The sequence below is a fragment of the Gobius niger genome, assembly GCF_951799975.1.
Source record: "Gobius niger genome assembly, chromosome: 5".
NCBI classification, from domain to species: domain Eukaryota; kingdom Metazoa; phylum Chordata; class Actinopteri; order Gobiiformes; family Gobiidae; genus Gobius; species Gobius niger.
Window position 1 is genome coordinate 20892084 of NC_136856.1, and position 22679 is coordinate 20914762.

The 22679-nt window shown below is 42.8% G+C and overlaps 2 protein-coding genes across 6 annotated transcripts in view; one reads left to right on the forward strand and one right to left on the reverse strand.

Moving 5' to 3' along the window:
- Nucleotides 1-117: 117 nt before the first annotated feature.
- On the forward strand, nucleotides 118-9977 carry LOC306963805 (uncharacterized protein). The gene is made up of 8 exons (XM_079557504.1): nucleotides 118-463; nucleotides 1750-1929; nucleotides 2332-2520; nucleotides 2781-2957; nucleotides 3541-3682; nucleotides 5791-6245; nucleotides 7372-7516; nucleotides 9290-9977. The coding sequence occupies exons 1-8, from the start codon at nucleotides 368-370 to the stop codon at nucleotides 9952-9954; spliced, it is 2049 nt and encodes a 682-aa protein (XP_079413630.1). The 5' UTR covers nucleotides 118-367; the 3' UTR covers nucleotides 9955-9977.
- Nucleotides 9978-12851: 2874 nt separating this feature from the next.
- drp2 (dystrophin related protein 2) overlaps nucleotides 12852-22679 on the reverse strand; it is a 173469-nt gene continuing 163641 nt past the window's right edge. For all 5 annotated transcript variants that reach the window (XM_079556701.1, XM_079556700.1, XM_079556699.1 and 2 more), the window contains exons 21-24: nucleotides 19415-19664; nucleotides 18796-18916; nucleotides 16904-16990; nucleotides 12852-15216 (exon numbers count right to left, since the gene is read on the reverse strand). In XM_079556701.1, the coding sequence (XP_079412827.1) occupies nucleotides 15197-15216; nucleotides 16904-16990; nucleotides 18796-18916; nucleotides 19415-19664 (478 nt within the window). In that variant the 3' untranslated portion in view covers nucleotides 12852-15196. The remainder of the gene's footprint in view (nucleotides 15217-16903; nucleotides 16991-18795; nucleotides 18917-19414; nucleotides 19665-22679) is intronic.

The window sequence follows — 22679 nt, forward strand, 5'->3', positions numbered from 1 at the left end:
AGAGGGACAACTTTCAACCCTGTGTCTTGAATGAAGCACAGATCTATTGAAGAGGCAGCATGTTTATTGCTACCCTTCCAGGAGGAATGCTCAAGACTCTTCTGGCACTTTCTTCTCCGTCACGTTTCTATGGCTTGTGGTCATCCCTTCTCTCTGGCTCCATCCTTCAGGAATTGCCCTCCAATGGCAGGGGTAGACGGGGATTAGCTTGTCAGATTAAAGCGGCCATCTCCAAACCCAGGCTAATCCTGCCATCTGTCAGAGAGCAGCTAACAGCCAACACTCTCCACTAGGCTCATTAGAAATCCACAAGGACACAACACCAGAGAACAAAAAATAGGAACTTCATTGTTCTGGAGTGCTGACAATGGACGAGACATATCTTCTCAAACATCCAGGGGTGAAGAAAAAGATCCTGGCAGGAGGGACTGGACCTCTTCCACACTTCCCACCTGGCACCAAGGTTAGTCAGTAATAATTAAAAACAAAAAATTACCCAAACCAGGCCCTGCTCTAATTCCTCTGTGCTGTAATAGCTCAACAGAAAAGACCTATTTTTAGTTTTGTGAGGCATTGTCCACATCAGTCAGACTTCTTCAATTATTCATGAGAGAAGGCAGTGATTCTTGTTAGGCCATTCCACACAGAGCTAACATTTGGTCAACCAAATTGCAACATGTTTTTTGGCAGAGTGTCAGTGTGTCTCTGATGCGCCGGTTGTTGAGTTTGCTCCTTCCCGTTCACATCCTCCACATGGCACCGAGCCTGGACTCCCTGACGAACATTTTCCATGACAATGCCAGCGTGGGTTTCCAGCATTACATGTGGGCTGCATGATAATGTGTGTCCTCCCCGGGGAGCTCATTTCAATTCACACACATATGATTACTTCAGCGAATAACAGACAAAACTTCATTGTGGGCATTTTCAAAATCAATGGCAAAACTGACAGTGACAGTGGTTTGAGCCACAAATTCAAAGATCATAGGTTCAACTCCTTCCACTGCTGCATACCGTCGTGTTCTTGGGCACTTCAGCCCATTTGCCTGCTGAGTGCATTTTTGGTGTGAGAGTGAGTCTCTAGTGGTAGTTTGTATACAGGGAGTTACACACAAATTAGTCCCAAATGGTAAATGAAATAAAACTTCAGTCTGAAAGTAATATAATCACATTGGCTCAGTGGAATAAATTGCCACTTGAAATTACCTCTGTGCCTTGATCCACAAATAAGACGTGGAATATCTGTTGCTATTGGGCTGGGACAAACTATTCTTTCGGACTGGATCACAATACTTTAGTAAGTATTGATAGTTTATCAAGTATCGCAATACTTTCAATACTTGTGTTTGGAGGATTTGTTTTCCAGTACACTTACATTTTCTGTTAATGCACTTTTTAATCTTAACGCTGTCAAATGGCATTTGGTTTATAAACTTTGGACACTTTTCTTTTTACACATTTTAAGGTAAACATATCATAATTACTTGTATCGCAATACGTATTGGCCCCTATCATGATACATATCAGCCCTTGTCACTAGTTTACTCCTTTCTGTGTCAGACAACTTTAGAGAGATACATATACACAAGAAGCATTTGGCCATGGTAAAATGTACTGAATTCAATACTTTTATTGTCATACAGCATTAAACCAGCAATTATCACTTTCAGTCATTTGTAACCCAGGCACTACACCAGTAAAGTCGATCTGTTTGCCTGATGCTAAATCCCGCTTTCATCATTTTTCTAGTTGGTTTTCCACTTCCAAACTCTCCTGGACAACTTCGAACGCACCGTTATAGATGACAGCCGACGTGCGGGCCGACCTGCTGAGATCTTTGTTGGGAAGATGTTTAAGCTGGAAGTGTGGGAAACACTGCTGACCTCGATGAGACTGGGCGAAGTGGCTGAGTTCTGGTGTGACGCAGTTGTAAGTTATTTGCAAGTCACACACGCAGAACTATGGCCAGTGAAAGAGGCCTAATAGGTCTTCATGAGAGCAAGGGAGGCTTTTGCACCTCATTATCATGCACATGAATCAAACCCCTCAGCCTCCTACATCCCTGCTATAATAAACACACTGCATTCGTGAAGAAACATTACCATCCACACAGCGCCTTTGTGCAAATGTCCTTTCCTTCTGCAGAAAATGTTTCATTTGCAAGTAAGATTGTGTCCACTTTTATATGTGGCACGGAGTGAATATTGTATTTATACTGTGTTAAAGTTCAGGTTTTTTTTTTAAGCGGTTTCGGAAAGTAGCGGTAACTTGTGCATCTAAAATAATTGTTTTTGGTTCAAAAGATACACAATAACAATGATTCTTCTCCAGCACATAGGGCTGTATCCCATTGTATCAAAGGGCATGCGGATGATTGCTCAGGGCAAAGACCCCCTGGAGGGGCAGCGGCACATGTGTGGCATGGGAAACCTCTTCCACTACCACTCCACGGGATATCCGGAGCTGGACGAGCTGATGAGAACCCCTCAGCCTCTCATTTTCATCATGGAGCTCCTACAGGTGAGAAATAAAAAAAAAAACAGAAGCTATTGGGAAAGAACATGTCTGCCAAAGGAAAATAGTTTGGCACGATCAAAGGTCTTTTTTATTTATTTATAATGCCAGTGACAAAATCTTGGTTTCCTCTTTTGTAAAACATGCAGTTGTCATCTAATACATGGTCCTGAACGCACTTAATTCAGTACTTATAATTAAACAAAGACTATTATTACCTGTGCTGTCCATTCACTGTGGTTGTCTTCCACCCCTGCTGTTCACAGGTGGGAGACCCCATGTCGTACCACAGGGAGTCCTGGATGATGGAGAAGGATGAGAAGCTGCAGACTGTGCCCAACCTACACATGCAGGGCAATGCACTTGTCAAGCAGAGGGAATTCAGACGGGCCGCCAGCAAGTACAAGGAGGCGGTGCTGCTGCTCAAAACTGTCCAGTCCAAAGTGAGAGCATGAGAAAGTCGAAAGTTGTTTTGAGGGATTTCAAGAAGATACAACCAATACGAGCTATTGCAAATCTATGCTTGCGTTCACAAAAGGCAGAGATGAGATTCACCATAAACCAGGGCAAGACATCTGAATTTTACCATCTAAATGTCAATATTAAACTCTAGGGATGTTCGGATGTCACATGAACGCAACTTTCTTAATATACTCTTTAGATTAGGCACTGCACTTCTTTTAGGTATCAGAAAACAGGCCCTAACATTTGTTTTTGTTTTTCTAGTGGAATAGAATAAGTTTTTCCTTCAGTGTATTGTGAAAAAGACCTTTGTGCAATCTAATTATAACACATTACATTACTGTAACAGTATTGATTTTTGCTCATAAACTCACCCCTGTGAAGAATTGGGATGTTAGAAACAGCTTAAAATGGACATACTCCATTGTATATGGAAATGAAACATTTATGCATGACAGATTTTTTTTTTTTCATCATAAAGTAAATTCTGTGCTGTTTTCAATCTGTCCATGAGTTGTAAAAGCAGCCCAGTAGGATGATTACACTGTGTTTGTGTGAGAACAGGAGATGCCCGGCGATATTGACTACATAAACTTGGGACGCATGATTGTCCCTCTGGAGCTGAACTACTGCCAGTGTATGTTGGAGCTGGAGGAGTATTATGAGGTCATAGAGCACACCACTGAACTGCTGGAGAAACACAAAGGTAATGCCCATAACACAACCTATGGTCAGCTATTGATTTACGACCTGTTGTGCGGCTTGGTTATTGGTCTAACAACTTGCTTGAGCAGACCATAGATCGCATCAACAATACTGTATTCAGTAGGCAAGCAGGGTTGGGAATAATAGTGATTTGTGGTGTGTGTTTAAATAGCCTACTCGCACAGACAAAAATAGCTTCAGTGCAAATGCAAGATGATTTCCATAACTGGCCCCAATGCCGGGAAAACTACTGCTGTGGGAGCTCCACTTATGGGTTTGTGCTAGCTGTTAGCATCCTGACAGTCATTCCCAAGGGTCCTATAGATTCCAGATTTATGTAGAGCAGTAATGGAGGCTATGAATGTAGAAAAAGTCCTGTGTTCCAGCTCTTCTATACTCAATCCTTATAAAAATGTGGAGAAAAACTATAACAAATTAGCAGAACAGGAAAGACTAATCCAATACCAAGTTGGTGTTCTCTTGTTGTCAGTCCCAAACCTAGAGAAATGTGGTGTTGCGTCGGGCAGGACTTTAAGCATGAAACATGTATATCCAAGTGATTGTAGCTGTTTTGCACTTGAATGTGAAGGTAACAGGTATCACAAGGTCCACACATAATGATCTGTTTATCCCAACACTCATATAGCTTGTCTCATTACTGACAATAAGTGACTCATAATTACACAAGCCTGATGCTTGTACTGTGCATGTGCTGTCTTCTGTGTAGAAGCCATATACAATAGGTCTGTGGGTGGATTGAGTTTCGCATCACATGGGCTTCTCGAGAGCATGCTATGGACTTGTACTGTCAAACCCATGGCTACTCGAATATTCCTACAGGAGCTCCCATACCGGCAAAGTGTCTCCTTCAGAGTCTCATGAATTATGCTCCTCGGGCACTGCAGTCAGCCCTTAGTCCTCTCTGTGCCAGAGAATTCAGATTTATACTTGCATGAGGTGGCAACAGCGAAATATGTAAGCCCCACTGGCTGCCTCTTTGTCATCATCATCATTGACACACTTTCGGGGGGGGAGGGGGAGGGTATGTGTTTGTTGCCTATTCCCAATCCACCTGCATTACTTTCCCCGCTGTTGTTTGCATTACCGCAGTTCCCCATCACTTTACCCAGAATCTGCTCTTGCTGAAGTCTGCTGCAGCGTCTGTGCCACTGCCAGAGGCTACAGTGATATCAGTTTGAATTTGGGCTGGCTGAAGATTTAGCATGGAGGCAAATTAAATGCCAAGGAACAGAGAAATTGAGTTAACCCAATAGCTCATGATCCTATTCATCTGAGAAAGAGGCTTTGCAGAGAAAAATTCAAGTGTTGTTTACACATTTTATTTTTGAGAAAGGGCTGTGCCGCTTTGGGTAGAAATCTCATTTTGTTTAAACAGGTCCTGGCACATTGATATTTGACAGAAGACTGAAATATGAACTACTAAAACAGAACTATGCATTTCAGCACATGCTCGTGGTGGGCTACATTACAGGGTCCGCTGTTTTTTTTTTTTTTATAATAACACAGGGACATAAACTGCAGTTTTGGGGGTTTGATAATTGCCACCATTCATATTTATTCATATTGAATTTTGATTAAATATTGTGATAAAAGTTGTGATTACTTAAAGGTGCACTATGCAACTTTTTAGGTGACAAAAAAAATCTTAATATTTGTGTGCATTGAACCTGTATATATATGGCACCTTTGTTTTCCCTCACAGTGACCTCTATGATGCTCCAGGATCAATTGTTGTTAGGGGTTCGTACCAGAAACAGGCCAGACACCCAAAAACAATTGATTCTGGAGCAGAGGCCACTGTGAGGGAAACCAAAGGTGCCATGCTGCACCCATAAAGCCACTGAGTCACTAAAAGGTCAAATACATGCAAATAACAAGTTTTGTTTTATTTTTCACATAAAAAGTTACATAGTGCACCTTTAAGGACCACTTTAACAAACAAGTGCAAAAAGGAAAAAAATCCACAACTGACAGATTGCCATCTGGTGCAGCAGCTAAACTTGCTTTATTTTTTCACAAGCTTTGACAATAATGACATTGTTTCATGCATGTCTTACTTACTTTGCTGCTGTTTTCTGTGTCTGCCAGATTGTGTGAAAGGTTATTACAAAAGAGCAAAGGCCCACACCGCTGTGTGGAACGAAAAGGAGGCGAGGAGAGACTTCAACATGGTGGCACAACTGGATGTCACCTTGAGCTCGCTGGTGCACCGAGAGCTGAGCAACCTGTCGGAGCGCATGAAAGAGAAGTACTGGGAGGAGAAGGAGCAGTACTGGAATAAGCTGGAGAAGCAGGAGGGAGAAGAGTGGGAGGAAACTGTGGAGTCACAAAAGGAGGATGTTTGCACAGATGTAGCTGCTAATACGGAGGAGCTGGCGCATCTATCGCTGAGTTCGACTGACGGAAAAGACTGGCAGCAGATGCTTCGACTGGTCATGTTGCTTCAGAAGGAGGGCAACTTCCTGATAACGCAGGGCAAGTTTCAAGACGCAGCAGAGAAGTTCAAAGAGAGCATTGAATATGTGGACCACCTACAAAATCAGGTGAGAATAGAAGGACCTGAGTGTGAATGATTCATCTGATCAATTCCATTCTATTCAGTGTTTATTGATATAATACAGGGCTTCCCAAACAGTGGCCCGAGGACCCCTGGACCTACACATTCACTCACCAGCAGATTAAGTGAAACTGAAAGTAAAGCAATTCCAAATTTGTTGTAAACTATATCAATGTGAGAGTGTTTCTGTTTCATTTTGAACATTGTCTTTTTACTCTTAACCCTAACCTGATCTCTTCCTAAATAAAGGTTCAGAACCAATAGTACATTAAAAGTGGGTGAAATTAATTTCCTCTTCTACTTCGCGTAATTGTTGGGCTCTTGGCGGGGCACAAACTCAATAACAACAATTGGATCATTTACTAACCATCACAATAATGTGGAATTGTTAGGATATGGCTAATCCTTGCATTAACCATAACATTAACATTCAATCCCCAGTACCCTTATTGAGATTGCTATTGTTGTGTCCTTGGGCAAAACAATCCAGGATGCCTATTTGAATGAGTATTATGCATTAATATCAATTAAACTATTCACTATGTTTCCATTTATTTCTAAACCTATTTAAATCTGCACATTGTTGGGACAAAATGATTTCTCCATTGTATTTTTCATGTGAGACTGCAAAATTTAAGCATGCCATATAACAATAATCTCTGTGACAGCAGCATCCAGCTGGATTTATCACAGTAACAAACACCTTGCCATAAAAATCCACTGCTTCTCTCTGTAAACTGTAATCATTTGTCCTTTTGCAAAAAACAAAGGCAGCTGCAGTGTTGTAGGTATTCTGGTGAAGTGAAGAGTGGAGCTAAAAATAAACACTATGCAAAGAGTTATGAGTGTGACAGCTCGCCTGCGCCTCTGCTATTTCTTTCTTAAACTTTCTCTTCCCCGTTACACCTCTCTGCCTCTTCTGTCACACCTTTCAAAGCCCTCATCAGCACAGCCCCTGCCATCACACACCACCTCATTCATCCTTTGCCACTTACACTAATTCATATCATCAACTTAGCTTCGGCTTTTCACTCAAACCTTGCGTTACAAACATATTTCATTTATCTGTTCCTCGTTACTCACCCTGTCTTGTGTCCTTTCTGTGCACCCAGCAAGTCGACCAACTGGGAGACGACTGGGATTCCCTGGAGAAAGTGCGGCTCCCCTTGGTGCTCAACCTCAGCCAGTGTCTGCTGGAACTGCAGCAGTACCAGCAAGTGGTGGAGCTCAACAACAAGTTACTCAAGAAGCACAAAGGTGAGAGCATGCCCGGTTATGTGGGGGGGGGGAAGAAAACAAACGATTGGATCAAGAATACAGCAGGTTTAAAAGAACAGGCCACCGTTTTTTCCATACTGTGATATGTTCTTACCTGAGCTTAGACGAGTTGGTACGTACCTGTCTAGTCTTTGTGCCCGTGGAAGAGCGTGGTCGCTTCCAACTTCACCCCCGTTTGGAGCTATAGGAATATACTAGGAGAGGCCGAATGCTAACAACATCTTTGGTGTTTTTGCGTGACTGAGGGCACACAGTTCTTCCATGCAGAGATATGTTCTTACCTGAGCTCAGGGGCGGACTGGCCATATGTCCATTCTGGAAGAGCACAGAAGGGCCACCGGTCTGGCCTCTCACTTTACCATACCCTCACCCCCGGGCGTAACCGAGCTTTACCCAAATCTAAAAGCTTAACCTCTTAACTCCCGCCTGAACCGAGAGGATATTTTTCCTCACGTCATCAGATTTTTTTTCCATCATTTTTTTGTTGGGTATTCAACTCATTTTTGTAACTTTTTTGTCACATTTTTGTAATTTTTTCATCTAATTTTTGACATTTTTTGGTCACATTTTTATCACATTTTTGTCACTTTTTGTCATTTTTTTTGTCACTTTTTGTCATTTTTTTGTCGTTTTTCTGTCATTTTTTGTCATTTTTTTGTGTCACTTTTTCGTCTAATTTTTGTCATTTTTTTGTAATTGTTTGTCATTTTTTTGTCACTTTTTTGTCATTTCTTTTGTCATTTTTGTGACATTTTTGCCACTTTTTCATACATTTTTCGTCACTTTTTTGTCACATTTTCATAATTGTTTTCGAAAACACAACGAAAAAGCAACAAAAACATGACAAAAATGCAGCGACAACATGACAAAAGGTTACCGTCACTTTTCTAGATTTGAGCTTTCAAATGAGGCGTTACAGTGTTGCTCTCCAGTCAAGAAGCTTTTAGATTCGGGCAAAGTCGAACTGGAGAAAATGCTCTCAGTTAAGGCGGGGGGTAAGAGGTTAACATACAGTATGTATTTGTGGAAGTGTCACATTTACGCTAATTTGGGCCAGGCTGGCCAGAGTCCAGGTCTGTTTTTCAGTCCCAGTCCGCGTCTGCCTGAGCTTAGACGAGTTGGTACGTACCTGTCTGGTCTTTGTACGTGCCCGTGGAAGAGCGTGGTCACTTCCCACACTCACCCTATGTTTGGAGCTATTGGAATACATTGGGAGAGGCTGAGTGCAAACAACATCTTTAGTCGTTTTGTGTGACTGCGGGCACACACAAAAACCAGGCAGGTACGCATCAACTCGTCTAAGCTCAGGTAAGAACATATCTAAAACCGGTGGCCTGTTCCTTTAATATAAAGTACAGGAGCGCATTTTTATTACGCAGTCACATTTGTATTGTGGAAATAACAAGATCTGTTGCACGGCCTTTAGCAAATGCCTGCTTTCACGCCGCAGCAATCCTTGATCCCTCTGTTTGCCGGGGAAATAGCAACCAAACAGTGTGCGCCGCATTGCTGAGTCTTTCGTTTGTTCCCCCGGCACCCAACCGTGGACATCACAGTCAGAAATATATTCACTGCTTTTGTTTCTGCTGCGTCTGAATTATTTATAGTCAAAGCCAATGTGAGACGGTTGTTCTTATAGTCGCCCCCTTCTTTCTGTTCATTCATGCCTCGCCCTCACTGTTGCTCCGGGGTATTTTTTTTTTCATCCCGTGATCTTTCATGCAAATAATGCTGCCTTTCACAAATCCGCAGGTAACTTTAAGGCCATCTACCAGCGAGCACGTGCGCACGCTGCCCTGTTCAACGAGGACGAGGCGAGGAAAGACTTTGCCATTGTGGAGAAATTGGACCCCAAGTTCAAACCGTTTGTCCGCCAGGAGCTGAAAAGGCTGGGAGAGAGCGTGCGCACCATGCATTCCAGCCAGAGCAAAAATTACTGGGCTGCGACGCAGGAAAAGTGGGGGCCAGATGGGAGCAAGGCCAAAGCCGCTGCCAAGGCAAGGAAACATGTCAAACTTGAACAAAAGAAGTCAAAAGAAGATCAGATGGCACAACGCGATGTCGAAATGGAGACATTTCAAGAGGAGAACGCGGACGCATGTGATGAGAGTGGGAGAGCGCAAGGGTTAGATAATAGGGAGAGTGTTGCGGAGGATGCCCAGGATGAAGCAGCTAATCGAGACACAGATAAAGATAGTGATCCGACGCCCACCAGCGAAGCAGCCGATAGTGTGGAGAGAAGGAGATCGGGGGTCGATAAGGCCACAGAGAGGGGCAAATGTCAATCAAGTGCCGCGCCAGAACCAGGAAGAGCCGCGGAGGAAAACAAAGACACCGCTGATAAGACCCGAGACGGTGTTATTCCATTAGAGCTGAGCGGGGAAGGGGATACAGAGGATGTGACAAACGAGGAATAGTGTTCATAGACAATAACAAGATAACGTAGCCGTAGTTCAATTCTAGCTGTTTCACTTTGTAGCAGTTTGATCCCAAAATAATTCTTTTTTTTATGTATATATGTAGCCTTAAAACAGACCATTGGAAAGTTTAGGAAAAGCATGTGGAATGAAAAATATCTCACTGGTACTTGAGTTTACAACTACTGCAGACCCATTCCATTGCTCTCAATGGCGCATAAGGCCTTATATGTTTTTCTTGTAACGGAATTAAATAAATGAAATTAAATAAATGTTGTCTTCCTTCAGTATATTGTAATCTCACACATCCATCCATTCATTTTCTTCCGCTTTATCCGGGGCCGGGTCGTGGGGGCAGCAGTCTCAGCAGAGATGCCCAGACTTCCCGATCCCGCACACCTCCTCCAGCTGTTCTGGGGGGACCCCGAGGCGACACCAGGCCAGCTCGGAGACATAGTCCCACCACCGTGTCCTGGGTCTTCCACGAGGCCTTGTCCCAATAGGCCATGCCTGAAGCACCTCCCGCGGGAGGCGGCCAGGAGGCATCCGGAACAGATGCCCGAGCCACCTCAGCTGGCTCCTTTCGATGTAAAGGAGCAGTGACTCTACTCCGAGCTCCTCCCGGGTAACTGAGCTCCTCACCCGATCTCGAAGGGTGCGCCCAGCCACCCTGCGAAGGACACTCATTTCGGCCGTTTGTATCTGTCATCTTGTCCTTTCGGTCATTACCCAAATCTCATGACAATAGGTGAGAGTGGGAACGTAGATCGATCGGTAAATCGAGAGCTTTGCCCCGACTCAGCTCCCTCTTCACCACAACAGTCCGTCCGTCTGTCAATCTCCCGCTCCATCCGTCCCTCACTCGTGAACAAGACCCCGAGATACATCTCACACATTTGTGGAAATGATACTGTGAATATACTTACAAAGCATTTCTATCAATTTCATGAACTTGCAGGCTCGTTGTGCTTGCTTTTGTGACGTTGGATCCAAAAAGTGAAAGTGAAATTGTGATGTTACTAGAATTTTAAGAATGAGTTTGGACAGCTAGCAATTCCATTTACTCGCTCCCTCTTTTCATTGTTGTTGTAATGAAAATAAATCAGGCATAGGGCTTTAAAGTGCATGACACATAAGACGCATTTTTTAAGATTTTGCTAAAAAATGTACCCAGCTTTCTTTAGTTTGACCATTTTTGTGATGTTTATAGTTTCACTTCCTTATTGGACACTGACAGGAAGTGCCATAGATAGAGGACAGCATTTTAAACTGTTGCCGTGCCAACCATGTCAATTTGAAATGAGTCAAACTGATACTTTGGAATAATACAAACTGATATACTGAACTTTACCCATGTCACTTCCTGTCAGCAGCTTAAACATTTAAATAGAAATAACTTTTCTGCCCAATCATTTCATTAAATAAAATGATAATTATTTACTTACAACAGATGTTATTAATCTAATTAAGGCATATTTTCAAAAGCATTAACACCAGTCCTATACACTTAAAAGCTTTCACTCAAGTCTACCTGTGGTAAATTACATTGATGGGTCATGATTTGTCTGTTACAATCGACATTTTATGAACATTTTCAGTATCGCTTTGCAAAGTGATATAATAGAAATAAATAGAAGGGTAGAATATTATCTGAACTCACTATGATCAAAAGAAAAAATCACTGCAAACCACTGTGTTCTCTTTATTTACACATCAGCCTTACTTTAAAGGTGTGGATGACGGGCTGTCTCGGGAAGCCCGACTATATTACGTACAAACTCGAATGAAAAAGAAGAGACTCTTGGATAAACAATTCGCATCCTCCTGAGTTTCATTAATCAAATCTCCAAGGGAAAGCTGAAGTCATGTGGGAAAGGAAGACAGACATTGCAAGACTAATTGCAAATACAAAGTTTTTTTTATTTCTGTACACAAAGTAAAAAGCGGCCATTCACCCACTTATTACAGTATAAATCCTTTCTTGATAAAACTTTTCTATACATACAAAACTCAAGACAGGAAGTAGTGCTTTAAGTGCTGTACACGGACAACAATAAGTAAATAAAAACAAAACAAAAATGACACTCTTGAGTTATTAATGAGGTATATTAATGGTGATTTCAACCCAGTAAAGAACAGTGATATGAGAGTTTGCCCTTTCATGTGACATGACGTTATGATGCAAGGGAATACTGATGAGAGACCTATGAGGGGCGACCGCATGCTGTAACACTGGTCGATACAAGGCCTTGGTTATAGTTTTCTCTGGAGACTGGACTCTCTTCAAACACGCAGCTTCAGTCACACAACGGGGAGTACGCTCTGTGTTTGTGCGTGTCTGAGCGTACTTTACAGGGGCACTGCTGCGGATGCCCTCTCTTTTGAAAATTGTACATTGAGCCGACATCACACGGGCGCATGGATGGGATTGGGACCTCACTACAGACGGATGACAGTCATTGGCAACGTGAAAATCTCTTTGTTCAGGCTTGGTGAGAGATCATGTAAATGTAAATGTGTTTAATTATGCCGAATCAATAAATTCTTCTTAAGTTTAGTTTAGTGACTAAAATAACATACAGCAAGCGATATTTATTACATTTGGGGAACTTTACTGGTTGAAATGAAAGCTTATAGGGGTCATTACAAGACAGGTGCTGAATAGCAAGTGCAAGCTGAAAAAAAAAGTGGTATAAATCTGATATGTAAATGAGAGAATGCTGCGTGAGTAAAAAAAAATGCACAAATGCTGCTGATCCACCTTTGCATCTGCTACTCGTTTTCAAATGACCCCCATAATAATGTAATACAGAAATTTAGCATCTACATCAATGTGTTACCTTTTTTTTTCTCTCTTAGGCTTTCGCATTTCCCATAGTAAAAATATGCTAGTAGTTGTGAGTGTAAAAAAGGCCTTTGTCCAGCATCTACCTTGCTTGAAGCTGAATAGACACTGTCCGTTTACAGATAATAGATTCACAATGATCGGGATGTAAATATGCCCTTGCTGACCCTGGATGGGCTTTATCCATAAGGAAACAGGTGGTTTTATGTTCAGTATTCTTACACCCTCACATACATCGAGATTTACATACATGAAGACACATGAACGTAGGGTGAAATGTTATAAAACGTCGAGTTACTTGAGCAGATGGCGATGATTTTGTAAAACGACTACAGAAAGGTTCAGCTTCAGAGAAGATTGAGCGAAGACGAGTTGTATTTGGCAAACAAATCGCTCCCTTACTTTCCTTAAGGCTATTAGCATTTGTATTATGAACGACACATCACCTTTTCCCACACGCAAATCTGTGGAACTGCGTCCTTGGGGACAGTTCCCATAGCAACTGTATCAAAACTGTGCAGGCAGCCGAGCGAGATGCTGAAGAGGAGAGCGATGTCAGATGCGAGCCTTGCGCGTATGTAGCGGCAGCCTGTAATGCATGCAGCGCTGGGTTTCACACTCATAGGGCAGAGATCAGAATGAAGCTAGGAGGTCCGAGATGAATCCCTCTCTGTCTCCTCGGTTTAGAATGAGGCATGATTGTTAGCAGCCTCGCACGGCCAAAGTCGACTGTTTCAGACAACCTCTCGTCCGCTGTGGGAGACTTTTGCAGCAGCAGGCACATCAAAGAAGTTCTCCTTCTACCCCTCGAGCAACAAACACAGAATCTTTCCTCACCTTTTTTCTCACTTCTCTGATCTTTAGTGGCTTCGAGCATCTTGGGTTCACTGACAGAAGCGTGAGCTGGATTGGATGTATGGATGCTCACATGCTGTGTGCACTTCCTCTCCACCCCCCGGTACTTTGTCCTCCAGATGAGGCCTGCCTCCCTCCAAGAACAAACAACAAAAGCTGCACATGTCGGTGTGAGAAACCTATTCAAGTTTAGTTTAAGGCATGTGTTGACTGCGCGATGTTCCAGTAAACAAGCACCCAGTAGGACCCCAATAATGCACGGCAGAAAAGACATGAAATTACTTCATTATATTCCTTGTGATGCATCATTCTTTGGAAAGTATTGAGAGAATGCTTATGACATTATTTGCACTTTCACGTTCAAAAATTTGAGTATTCTCATAATTTTATAAACCAAAATTTTGCCGTGTTCTTATTCTAATGCATTATATAGACTACAGAAAAAGTTACTTAAAACAGAATCAATAAAATGATTCCGTAGTCAGCACAGAAGCTGAAATAACATGTTCATGAGATTTAGTTTATTAGGGGTGAAATCTGTGTAGGAGTGTATTATGGTGACATACAGCCCCCCTGTAGAGTCTAAAAGTGGGTTGGCGTTGAGAAGGAGCCTGGCAGCTCCACAGCCTGGAGCTTGTTCCTTCACTTTCTCTGCGCACAGTGGGACAGCACCAGATACGCCAGCGGACTGTGCATGCAGACATTTCTACACTCATTTTTAGCTCACGAAACACAAAGTGGTGCACAACTTCTGGCTTGTTTATTCTCCCAGTGATGAAGGGCTATGGATGTGTTTGCACTTTCACTTTCCATTGGCATGCAAGAAGCTGGCTCACCCAGTTATGTGCAGTGCGTGAAGAGCGAGTTAGTGAAGTTGAGTCAATGGATGTAGCAGCAAGAAAGTGAGAGCACAACTGGTGTAAGGGGCTCACTTAGGAGGCGAGCGACAAGCAGTTTGAGGGGATTAGAGGACTTCAATGTGCGCGAGCAGAGGAGCTGCGCTTACGGCTGCTTTTGGCTGTCATGAATAAATCACGAATTTAACTGATGCCATGTCATGGGCACAAAGCAAAGAAACTTGTTGTGGATGGATCAAACACCTTGACATCTTTACCACCAGCCAATCCCAACGCAGCCCTGATCTAGTTACCACCATGACACTTTCTTTAAAAAACAACATAAACAAGAGAGCGTCCATCTTGAAATGTCTCCAGTGGAGTTCCAGTTTGTGCTGTGGGTTAATACTAAAGCTTCGCACCTCTTGCCGACTACACATATACTGGGGAGCACAGTGTCTTGACAGTCCCTTTGACGTTTCCCTGAACTGCTTCTGCTTACGTTAGCTTCTTTTGGCTATTCATGTGTTTCTCATCAGGCCAAACAGACATCTGTGTGAGCCTTTAGCAGATTTCCATGTCAAGGCCAAAAGTGCGCAGAGTTCCAGTGGAGAGTTAGCTATGGTTAGCAACGCCGCCGTGGCACTATAAGGCCTGATCGCTGCTGGAGCCTCAGAACCTCCTCTCGGTTTTCAGACACGCAGACTCAGATGTGAGAGGTGGTGCCTGCAATGAGAAATTAAGGGACAGCAAATGAGTGTGTTTTGTCACAAACAAGACAGTTATAACAGTCTTTTTTATGTATTTTTCAATGGTCGACTTTATTAGATGGGGCAGTTCAGCGTGACAGGGTGTGAAGAGTGGAAAGGGACATCTGAACAATTGTTAGAGCTGGGAGGCAAACTCATGAAACAGAATGCCCAGCTAGATCTCGCTGCATATAGCAAGACGCCTTCCACTTTGTTATGCAGCTTTACAGATTTTTTTTCTGTCATCCTTATTACTTTCTTTCTGGATCATCTATACACTTATAGTTAATGCTATTGCAGGGCTAATTTTAGGTTATATATGCAGGAAATTTGTCTTGGGCTCACAGCTGCTTGTTTATTTGGAAAAAAACATAGTTACATAGAGTACAACATAGATACATACAGTACAACACCAAATAGACTATGCATCTATCAGACCTCCTATGTGGTCGGATAGATCAGCATCACTTTAATTAATACCTCATTTGTCTTATGTTACTTTGAATTCAACTAATTCTGCACCAAGTCATATGTACAAGTCATACACGAGATCTGTTCCATTTCTGTGGAGTTCAGTAGGCTCTACAAAATAGTGTGATTTGTTACTGTGATTTGAATTTGCGTTTTGTTCTTTGTGCTTTACACGCTATCTGTTGAATAATTTTGTTATCAGGGCAGCCCAGAGCACCCGCGGGATCGGCAGGTGGTACATGAATCCCAAAAGACAACATGAGCCAGGCGTTGCTCTCGTTCACCTGGCGCGCCCTGCTGCTCGCTGATACGTGTATCGGTGCCTCGGCTCGTTTAGCCCATCACTACTGTTTAAGTGGCGCTAGCTCGCAGTTAGCTTTGCCCGTTAGCCTGTTAGCTTCTTCTTCGTGATTCTATTCACGTGTACTGTATTGCACCTCTGACTCGGAAGCAGGGAAGTTGAAAGGGGGGTTTTCTGGACACCAAGGGGAGATGAAAGACCCCCCAGTCATCTCATTAACGCTCGTATTACCCCAAGAGGGACTACGAAAAGGATTTATTAAGTTAAACAAGTTACTTATTTGTTCTTTAAAAAGGAGGGTAGAAAATCCCACATACATGTATGTTGCACCTGTTGTTGGGGACTGGGTCATATTACTCGCAGCTTATACTTACACTTACATCTTTCAACTGACAGCAACTCATGCTTGTGTGACTTAATACCAATGACAATAAAGTCAGTAAAGTCAGTAAAGTTGCATCAGTGCAGTAAATAAAACCTAAAACTTATTATGTAGATTAGACCATTTCTTCGCTTCCAGGAGAAAGTGTATGTTAGGAGCGCAAAATGGCCCAAAATCTCAAAATTGAATAAAATTAAATTAATAGATTTGCCTTTAAGTGTCTCCCCTTAAAGCCATGCAGACAAAAAGATAACCCTGGTTCATTTTTGTTGACGGAAGACATTTAAATTGATTTTGTGTTCAGTTTTGAGCTTTGATTTCGTGGGATTAGGCTCCGTAATTACTGGGAAATGTCCAAATTTGACAGTTAAAAGTCAAATTCTATCATATATTTCTGTTCTGTCTTCTGTCTACCCCCTCCCCTCCCCTCCCCCCTTCAATATTTAACAGTGGGCTCTGTATAATGCAATAGTGTTACGTGAATGCAGTCTGTTGGGCATAAAAACTCACCCGGTTCAGACGGGAAGACGTTTCTGAGCTGCTCGATGACCTCCTGCAACTGCAGCACTGTGTCCTGTTCGTGCTCCGGCTCCTCTCCTGGTAAAATGCAGCAGACGTCAAAAGCAAGATCACGGAGGTTAGAATCACTGTGTGGGAAGATTTTGATTTATGCGCAAGAAAGGTCGCTAAATGCAGCCAATGTTAAAATGATGCCAGATTACAAGAGCCTGGAAAAATTACAATACATATGCTAATTATGGCATTAAGATTCACTTATTAATAAACACAATACATTTGGAATATTTTCAAAACGAGCACTTCTGTCCAATTCATAATCAATTGATTCACATTGTTTCTGTTTTTACACTCGTTACTATTTGTACCTAGTGTGTACCGATCTATAAGTGGTTATGAATTTAGATTAGACCATAACAGTTAAAAACATAATTTATTGCTTGGTGTATCTTGCATTTAAAGTTTGACAATATCTACCTTTGGATTTTTATGTGTCACGTGACCAAAAATGGCAAACACCGCCAGATTGAATGCTGTTACAAATATGAACACATGTCAAACAGAAACCCATGGAGGTAAGTACTAACTACTCTGCTATCCTTCTTATTCAATCTTTACCATCAGGCGGGAACACAAGAATTACTATGACCATCAGCTGCAGCGGCATCTTAAAGCATAAAAACATTTTGCCTGATATCTAACAAATTCCTAGAGTGAAAAAATGCATGTGTGGTGTATTGATCAATAGCCCCCTTTCCATAGGAGTGGACCAGTTCAGTTCACTTGAGACCAGTTAATTTAGGGAGGGGCAGCCCCCGCAAGTTTGTGTTTCAAGTTACTTTAGGGTAAAGTGGTTTGGGTTAATATGGGAGTGGTTAAGGAAAATCATACCCTGATATGTAACTGTGCTTTAGTCCTGTATCAAAACACCTCTTGGCCATTAGGTGCGATAGAGCGCTCATCTACAAAAAACACGTGTAATTATTCTATACCATGCCTTTTACATTGAACAGCAACAGGAAAAATCATGTTACCTTGTGTATGAAATAATGTGCAGTATAAATGAACATGTAAATGTTTTCCAAAACTAATCTATAAAATAGACTTACATATAACCTGCGCATCTCTGATTTTTGACTGAATTATACAGAAGCAAAAGTAAATATCAGCTGTTGCCCGTTAACTTTCAATTTTAGACCGCCAGACCAAGGTTAAGAAGCAGCAGCGGCAAGATCTTGGAATTTGGCATTTGCGAGTCTCACACGTGCGTTTCAACTGTGGGAACCGTAGGAATAAAACTTGAGCAGTAAGTTGCTGACTTAAATATGAGCAAAAATATAGAATTTAAGTGTTCATCAAAATCAGGGCTGGAGCAGTTTGGACCCGCCTTTAGTGGAGTGGGTCACTTCTGGCTGTGGAAACGCCCACAAAACGCTCCTACGAAAATGCAAGATCTTGGAATTTGGCATTTGCGAGTCTCACACGTGCGTTTTAACTGTGGGAACCGTAGGAATAAAACTTGAGCAGTAAGTTGCTGACTTAAATATGAGCAAAAATATAGAATTTAAGTGTTCATCAAAATCAGGGCTGGAGCAGTTTGGACCCGCCTTTAGTGGAGTGGGTCACTTCTGGCTGTGGAAACGCCCACAAAACGCTCCTACGAAAATGCCCCTAATGTATCCTGGCTAAGTCCCATTGCATAAACTCATGAACGGCCTTACCTAGTTGTTTTTGTATCACTCGAGATGTTTTCTGCAGAGTGGCAAAGACTCATTGTCAGATACTATATTGAAACTGCCCTCTGAATGTGCCAGGGCAGCGTGCAGTTCTGTGTGAGATGAGTGAACTACAGCACAATAAAGCCTGGACATGGCTGCGTGTCTGACCGGCTGTTTCCGTGTCGGTGGTCTCCCTGCTCCCAGCCGGATCTCCATGGCGACCGGCACCCGACACGGGCGATGACAATGTGGAGGGCTCAGACCCGTTCGCCTCTGAGTCCTCTTTGGGCTGCAACAGAAGATTAGACATGGATGAGTATGGTCCATATAAAGGTGCCTACAAACCTAACGTGACAAATCGCGCTGTCGCTTCTATTTGGTTGCTTGAAATGTTTCCGGTGGAGCCACTGCTGCGCAATTCTGTAAAAAAACTCTGTTCTGCTGCTAAGATGTGAATGAAAATTGTTTCCTAATTCTTGCTTGTGCTTTGAGTGGAATAGTTTTACACCTTTCTCTGACATCTGAGAGAAACCTCGCCTTGTTTCAATATGTGTGGGTTTGGAGTGCGTAGTACCTGTAAGTCCTCTTGTTCAAACAGCAATCATTAGCCCCGCCTTGAGTCTCGATTTAGAAATTGCATCTTATTACCATTGTATTTATATGTATTCATAAATACATAAATACTACTCAAACACACCGCTCTTCCATCCCTGCTGCCACGCAGACTGTCCTCACACTGTCTGCCCAGAGACAGGTGCACATGAGTAGTCATGTTAGGGCATTGTACCTGTAGCAGTAGCTCCCTGAGCCGGTGCAGCTGAGACTCCAGCTGTTTGTTGTGGTCCTCCAGGATCTGCATACGTGTTTCAAGGCGGCTCTTGTGTTGACGCAGGACTCGGGCCTCAGCCAGCAGCTCCTCGTCCTGAGCTCCTCCGGTGGGTGAGCCCAGGCCCTCCTCCCCTGCCTCGGTCAGCATGGGCACTGATGCAGCCTCCTCATGCTTCCATTTGAGCCGTCTGTACTCACCCTGCAGCACCCTGGTGGTGAGAGGGAGAGACAGTGAGCTCACACATATTGCTGCACAAATGCAATTTCCAGAAAACTTTTAGAAAAAGCAATTTTAACTTGTAACTTTGGCTGACCGAACTCACTACTAGTATTGCAAAAGCAAATTTGACATTCACTGTATATTGTGACCAGGAAAAACAATCCATTATGGTACATTATTGGAGGGTGTCACTGGCTTTAGGCTTATTGTAAGTCCTGATTTTTCAGCAACAGATTTATGTGCTCACCAAACGATTTGGTATTTTATTTTATTGAAATGATCAGTTTAGTGGAGTCTGAGTGAGCAGCGGGACTTTAATGATATCTCACAGCATGAGTGCTATCATCTGCAATTGAATAAAAGATATGTGTATATATGTCAGTATGACAGCTGCTTCATGATGCAGTCCTTTTTAGTTCTGACCAACACTACGCATATACTGTTACTGCATTATTGCAACATTTATGTACAGGCGCCATAATGTACGAGCAACTGTAGGTCAAGGTCTACAGAACCTGAAGGGCACGGAGCATGACTCAAAAGGTCACTAATAAAAAGATGAAAATGATTTAATTTTACATTATGAATCATCAGCTAAAGGTTGCCTCTGGTAACCAATTAAATCAGACGGGGAAAATGAATGTGCTTCGTTAACAGAGAATTGTCTCATGTTTTTTGTTCTATTATACACCCCAGTGACTGAAGCTCTGGCTGTAAGTTTATGCTTTATATATCTACTAGCTGAGACCCGGCCTTCGGCCGGGCCTCGCTAGTTTGCACATTTGATAGTCTGAGATTATGAGTTATTACAAAGAAATGTCCAACCCGTCACACAGTTCAGCTGTAGACCAGTGGTTCCCAACCCATTCCAAAAACTATGGCCAATACAAATGTTTAAAATAATTAATGCTAAAAATAATTTCACACAAAGTGCAATTGGAGTGTTTGATGCACCCGTACTCTTTTCTTATAAACTGCAACGACAATATGTTCGCTAAAAGGGAATAGAATTCAAGAGACAGTGGAATAAGTATGGATAAATATGAGGGGTTCAGCTCTAACGGGTCGGTTCACGGTGCAGGACCCGTGGTTTGGTGCGTGACGGTAGTGTACAATGTAAAAAAAAATAAGTTGGTTTTGAAATGAAATAGCCTAATGATCGTTGTTAGACAGTATTTATAACCTTACAATAAAATTGGCAATGCTTTCCAAGCTGCTTTAGAATAAAATGTACCTCTGGGCTCACAATACGTGAAAGCAAATGACACACATCGCCCGGTTTTGATGCGCGCGCGCACACATACGCGCGCGCACACGCACGCACACACCGCCCTGTTTTGATGCACGCGCGTGCACATACACGCACCGACGCACACACAAACGCGCGCACACGCGCACACACACACATCGCCCTGTTTGAATGCGCGCACACGCACGGCAGTCAGATCTCGCGCACTCGCGTTGTTGTGACGGCGGGTTGTCCGAGGACAGCAGCACCGCGGTCCATATGGACCCGTGGTCAATGGCCGCGGGCGGCGGGACCGCAACGTGGGGGCCTGCACCACGCACAAACTCACTACTGTCGCCAGGCTTCCTGATGTTCCCAAACGGTCTCCCATCCCAGTCCTAACCAGGCCCTTCCCTGCTTAGCTTCGGAGGAACGGTCTCCCATCCCAGTTCTAACCAGGCCCGTCCCTGCTTAGCTTCAAAGTCGGTATGGGAAATAAACATGGCGGCGCCCAGGCGGCGGCCATAGAGATAGCGTTTTCTATAATAGATGTCTACAAACTGCATAACAAGTTTATAATTCTGACACAAGTGTAACTGCAGACTGTTTCAATACTGTGTTACACAAAGAATGGATTGTTTTTACGTTACATTAATAGCAGCTGACACTGAGTCAGTTACAGTCCTGTCAACAAATATTAAAATAATCATTGATTCCCCCTGATTTCTTCTCCTGTTCATCCTCATCACTAACATGTAGAAGCTCAATGTCTAAGTGCTGTGAGCTATGCTCCTTCACAGACATACAATTGTGGTAAAATACTGTATGTGCCACATCTGTGTGAAATGGTTGTATATATTCAAATATTCAGGCATATATCAGAGTAAACAACCTCATCAATCTCCTTCTGAGCCAGTGCAATTGTGCTTACAAATATCCCATCATCCTTTTATCCAATCAGCAAAAAGCCCTGTGAATAATGGATCTTGCCTGCCCCAAAACAGAAAGTAAGCGCTTTTAAGGACACCAAAAAAAAAAAGAAATATATATATATATACACAGTATCTGTGTGTCTGCATAGTCTATTTTTCATCATTGTTTGATTTTTTGTGCACACTTAGGTAAATGAGATACTGCTTTTCATTATTCCCTGGTAGAACATTCTCCTGACAACAAAGACGGATGGAGCGTATAAACTAAAGTTGGATGTCTCATTTGTTTGCGTGAAATGTGTAAGCTCCACCGGAGTGGCGTTGTTTTGGCTGATTTTGTGACTCAGAAGGGAAAATTGGATGTTTACATAAACTGCAACTACAAGAGGTGAGTAAAGGAACCTCTTGTTGTTCATTGATGAGGTACATTGATGACTGTACTGCCACAACAGTACCTTATCACTGGCTTCATGTAGTATTTTGCACAATCATTTTTTGTTCCTACGGCTTTAATAAAATGGAACGAAGCATTAAGCATTCAGCAAACTGTGGGAGGGTTTGCTGCATTAAATGACCAGCAATGTTGGAACCAAAGAGCGAGGAACGTGCTTCTCTATGGTCCTATGGCAGAGAGCTGACATCGCTGTAGTACCACACCCTGGTGGCCAGGGGCAACTCCAAAAGACACTCGGTAAACAGGATTCTTATGAGCACTTTGACCTTACCTAGCACTGCTTAAAAGCATGGCTCTAAAGAGTTTTAATTTTTCTACTTCAGCACTAACAAGTGGAAGAGAGAACCTGATTTACAGGCTTTGGAGCACTGAGGAGGCTCGTAGCCAGTC

Excerpts from the sequence above, each read along its gene's own strand:
- LOC306963805 (XM_079557504.1), top strand. The coding sequence starts at position 368 with ATGGACGAGACATATCTTCTCAAACATCCAGGGGTGAAGAAAAAGATC. Across the intron at positions 464-1,749 it reads ACTTCCCACCTGGCACCAAG|TTGGTTTTCCACTTCCAAAC; the intron begins GTTAGTCAGTAA and ends TCATTTTTCTAG. Across the intron at positions 3,683-5,790 it reads ACTGCTGGAGAAACACAAAG|ATTGTGTGAAAGGTTATTAC; the intron begins GTAATGCCCATA and ends TGTGTCTGCCAG.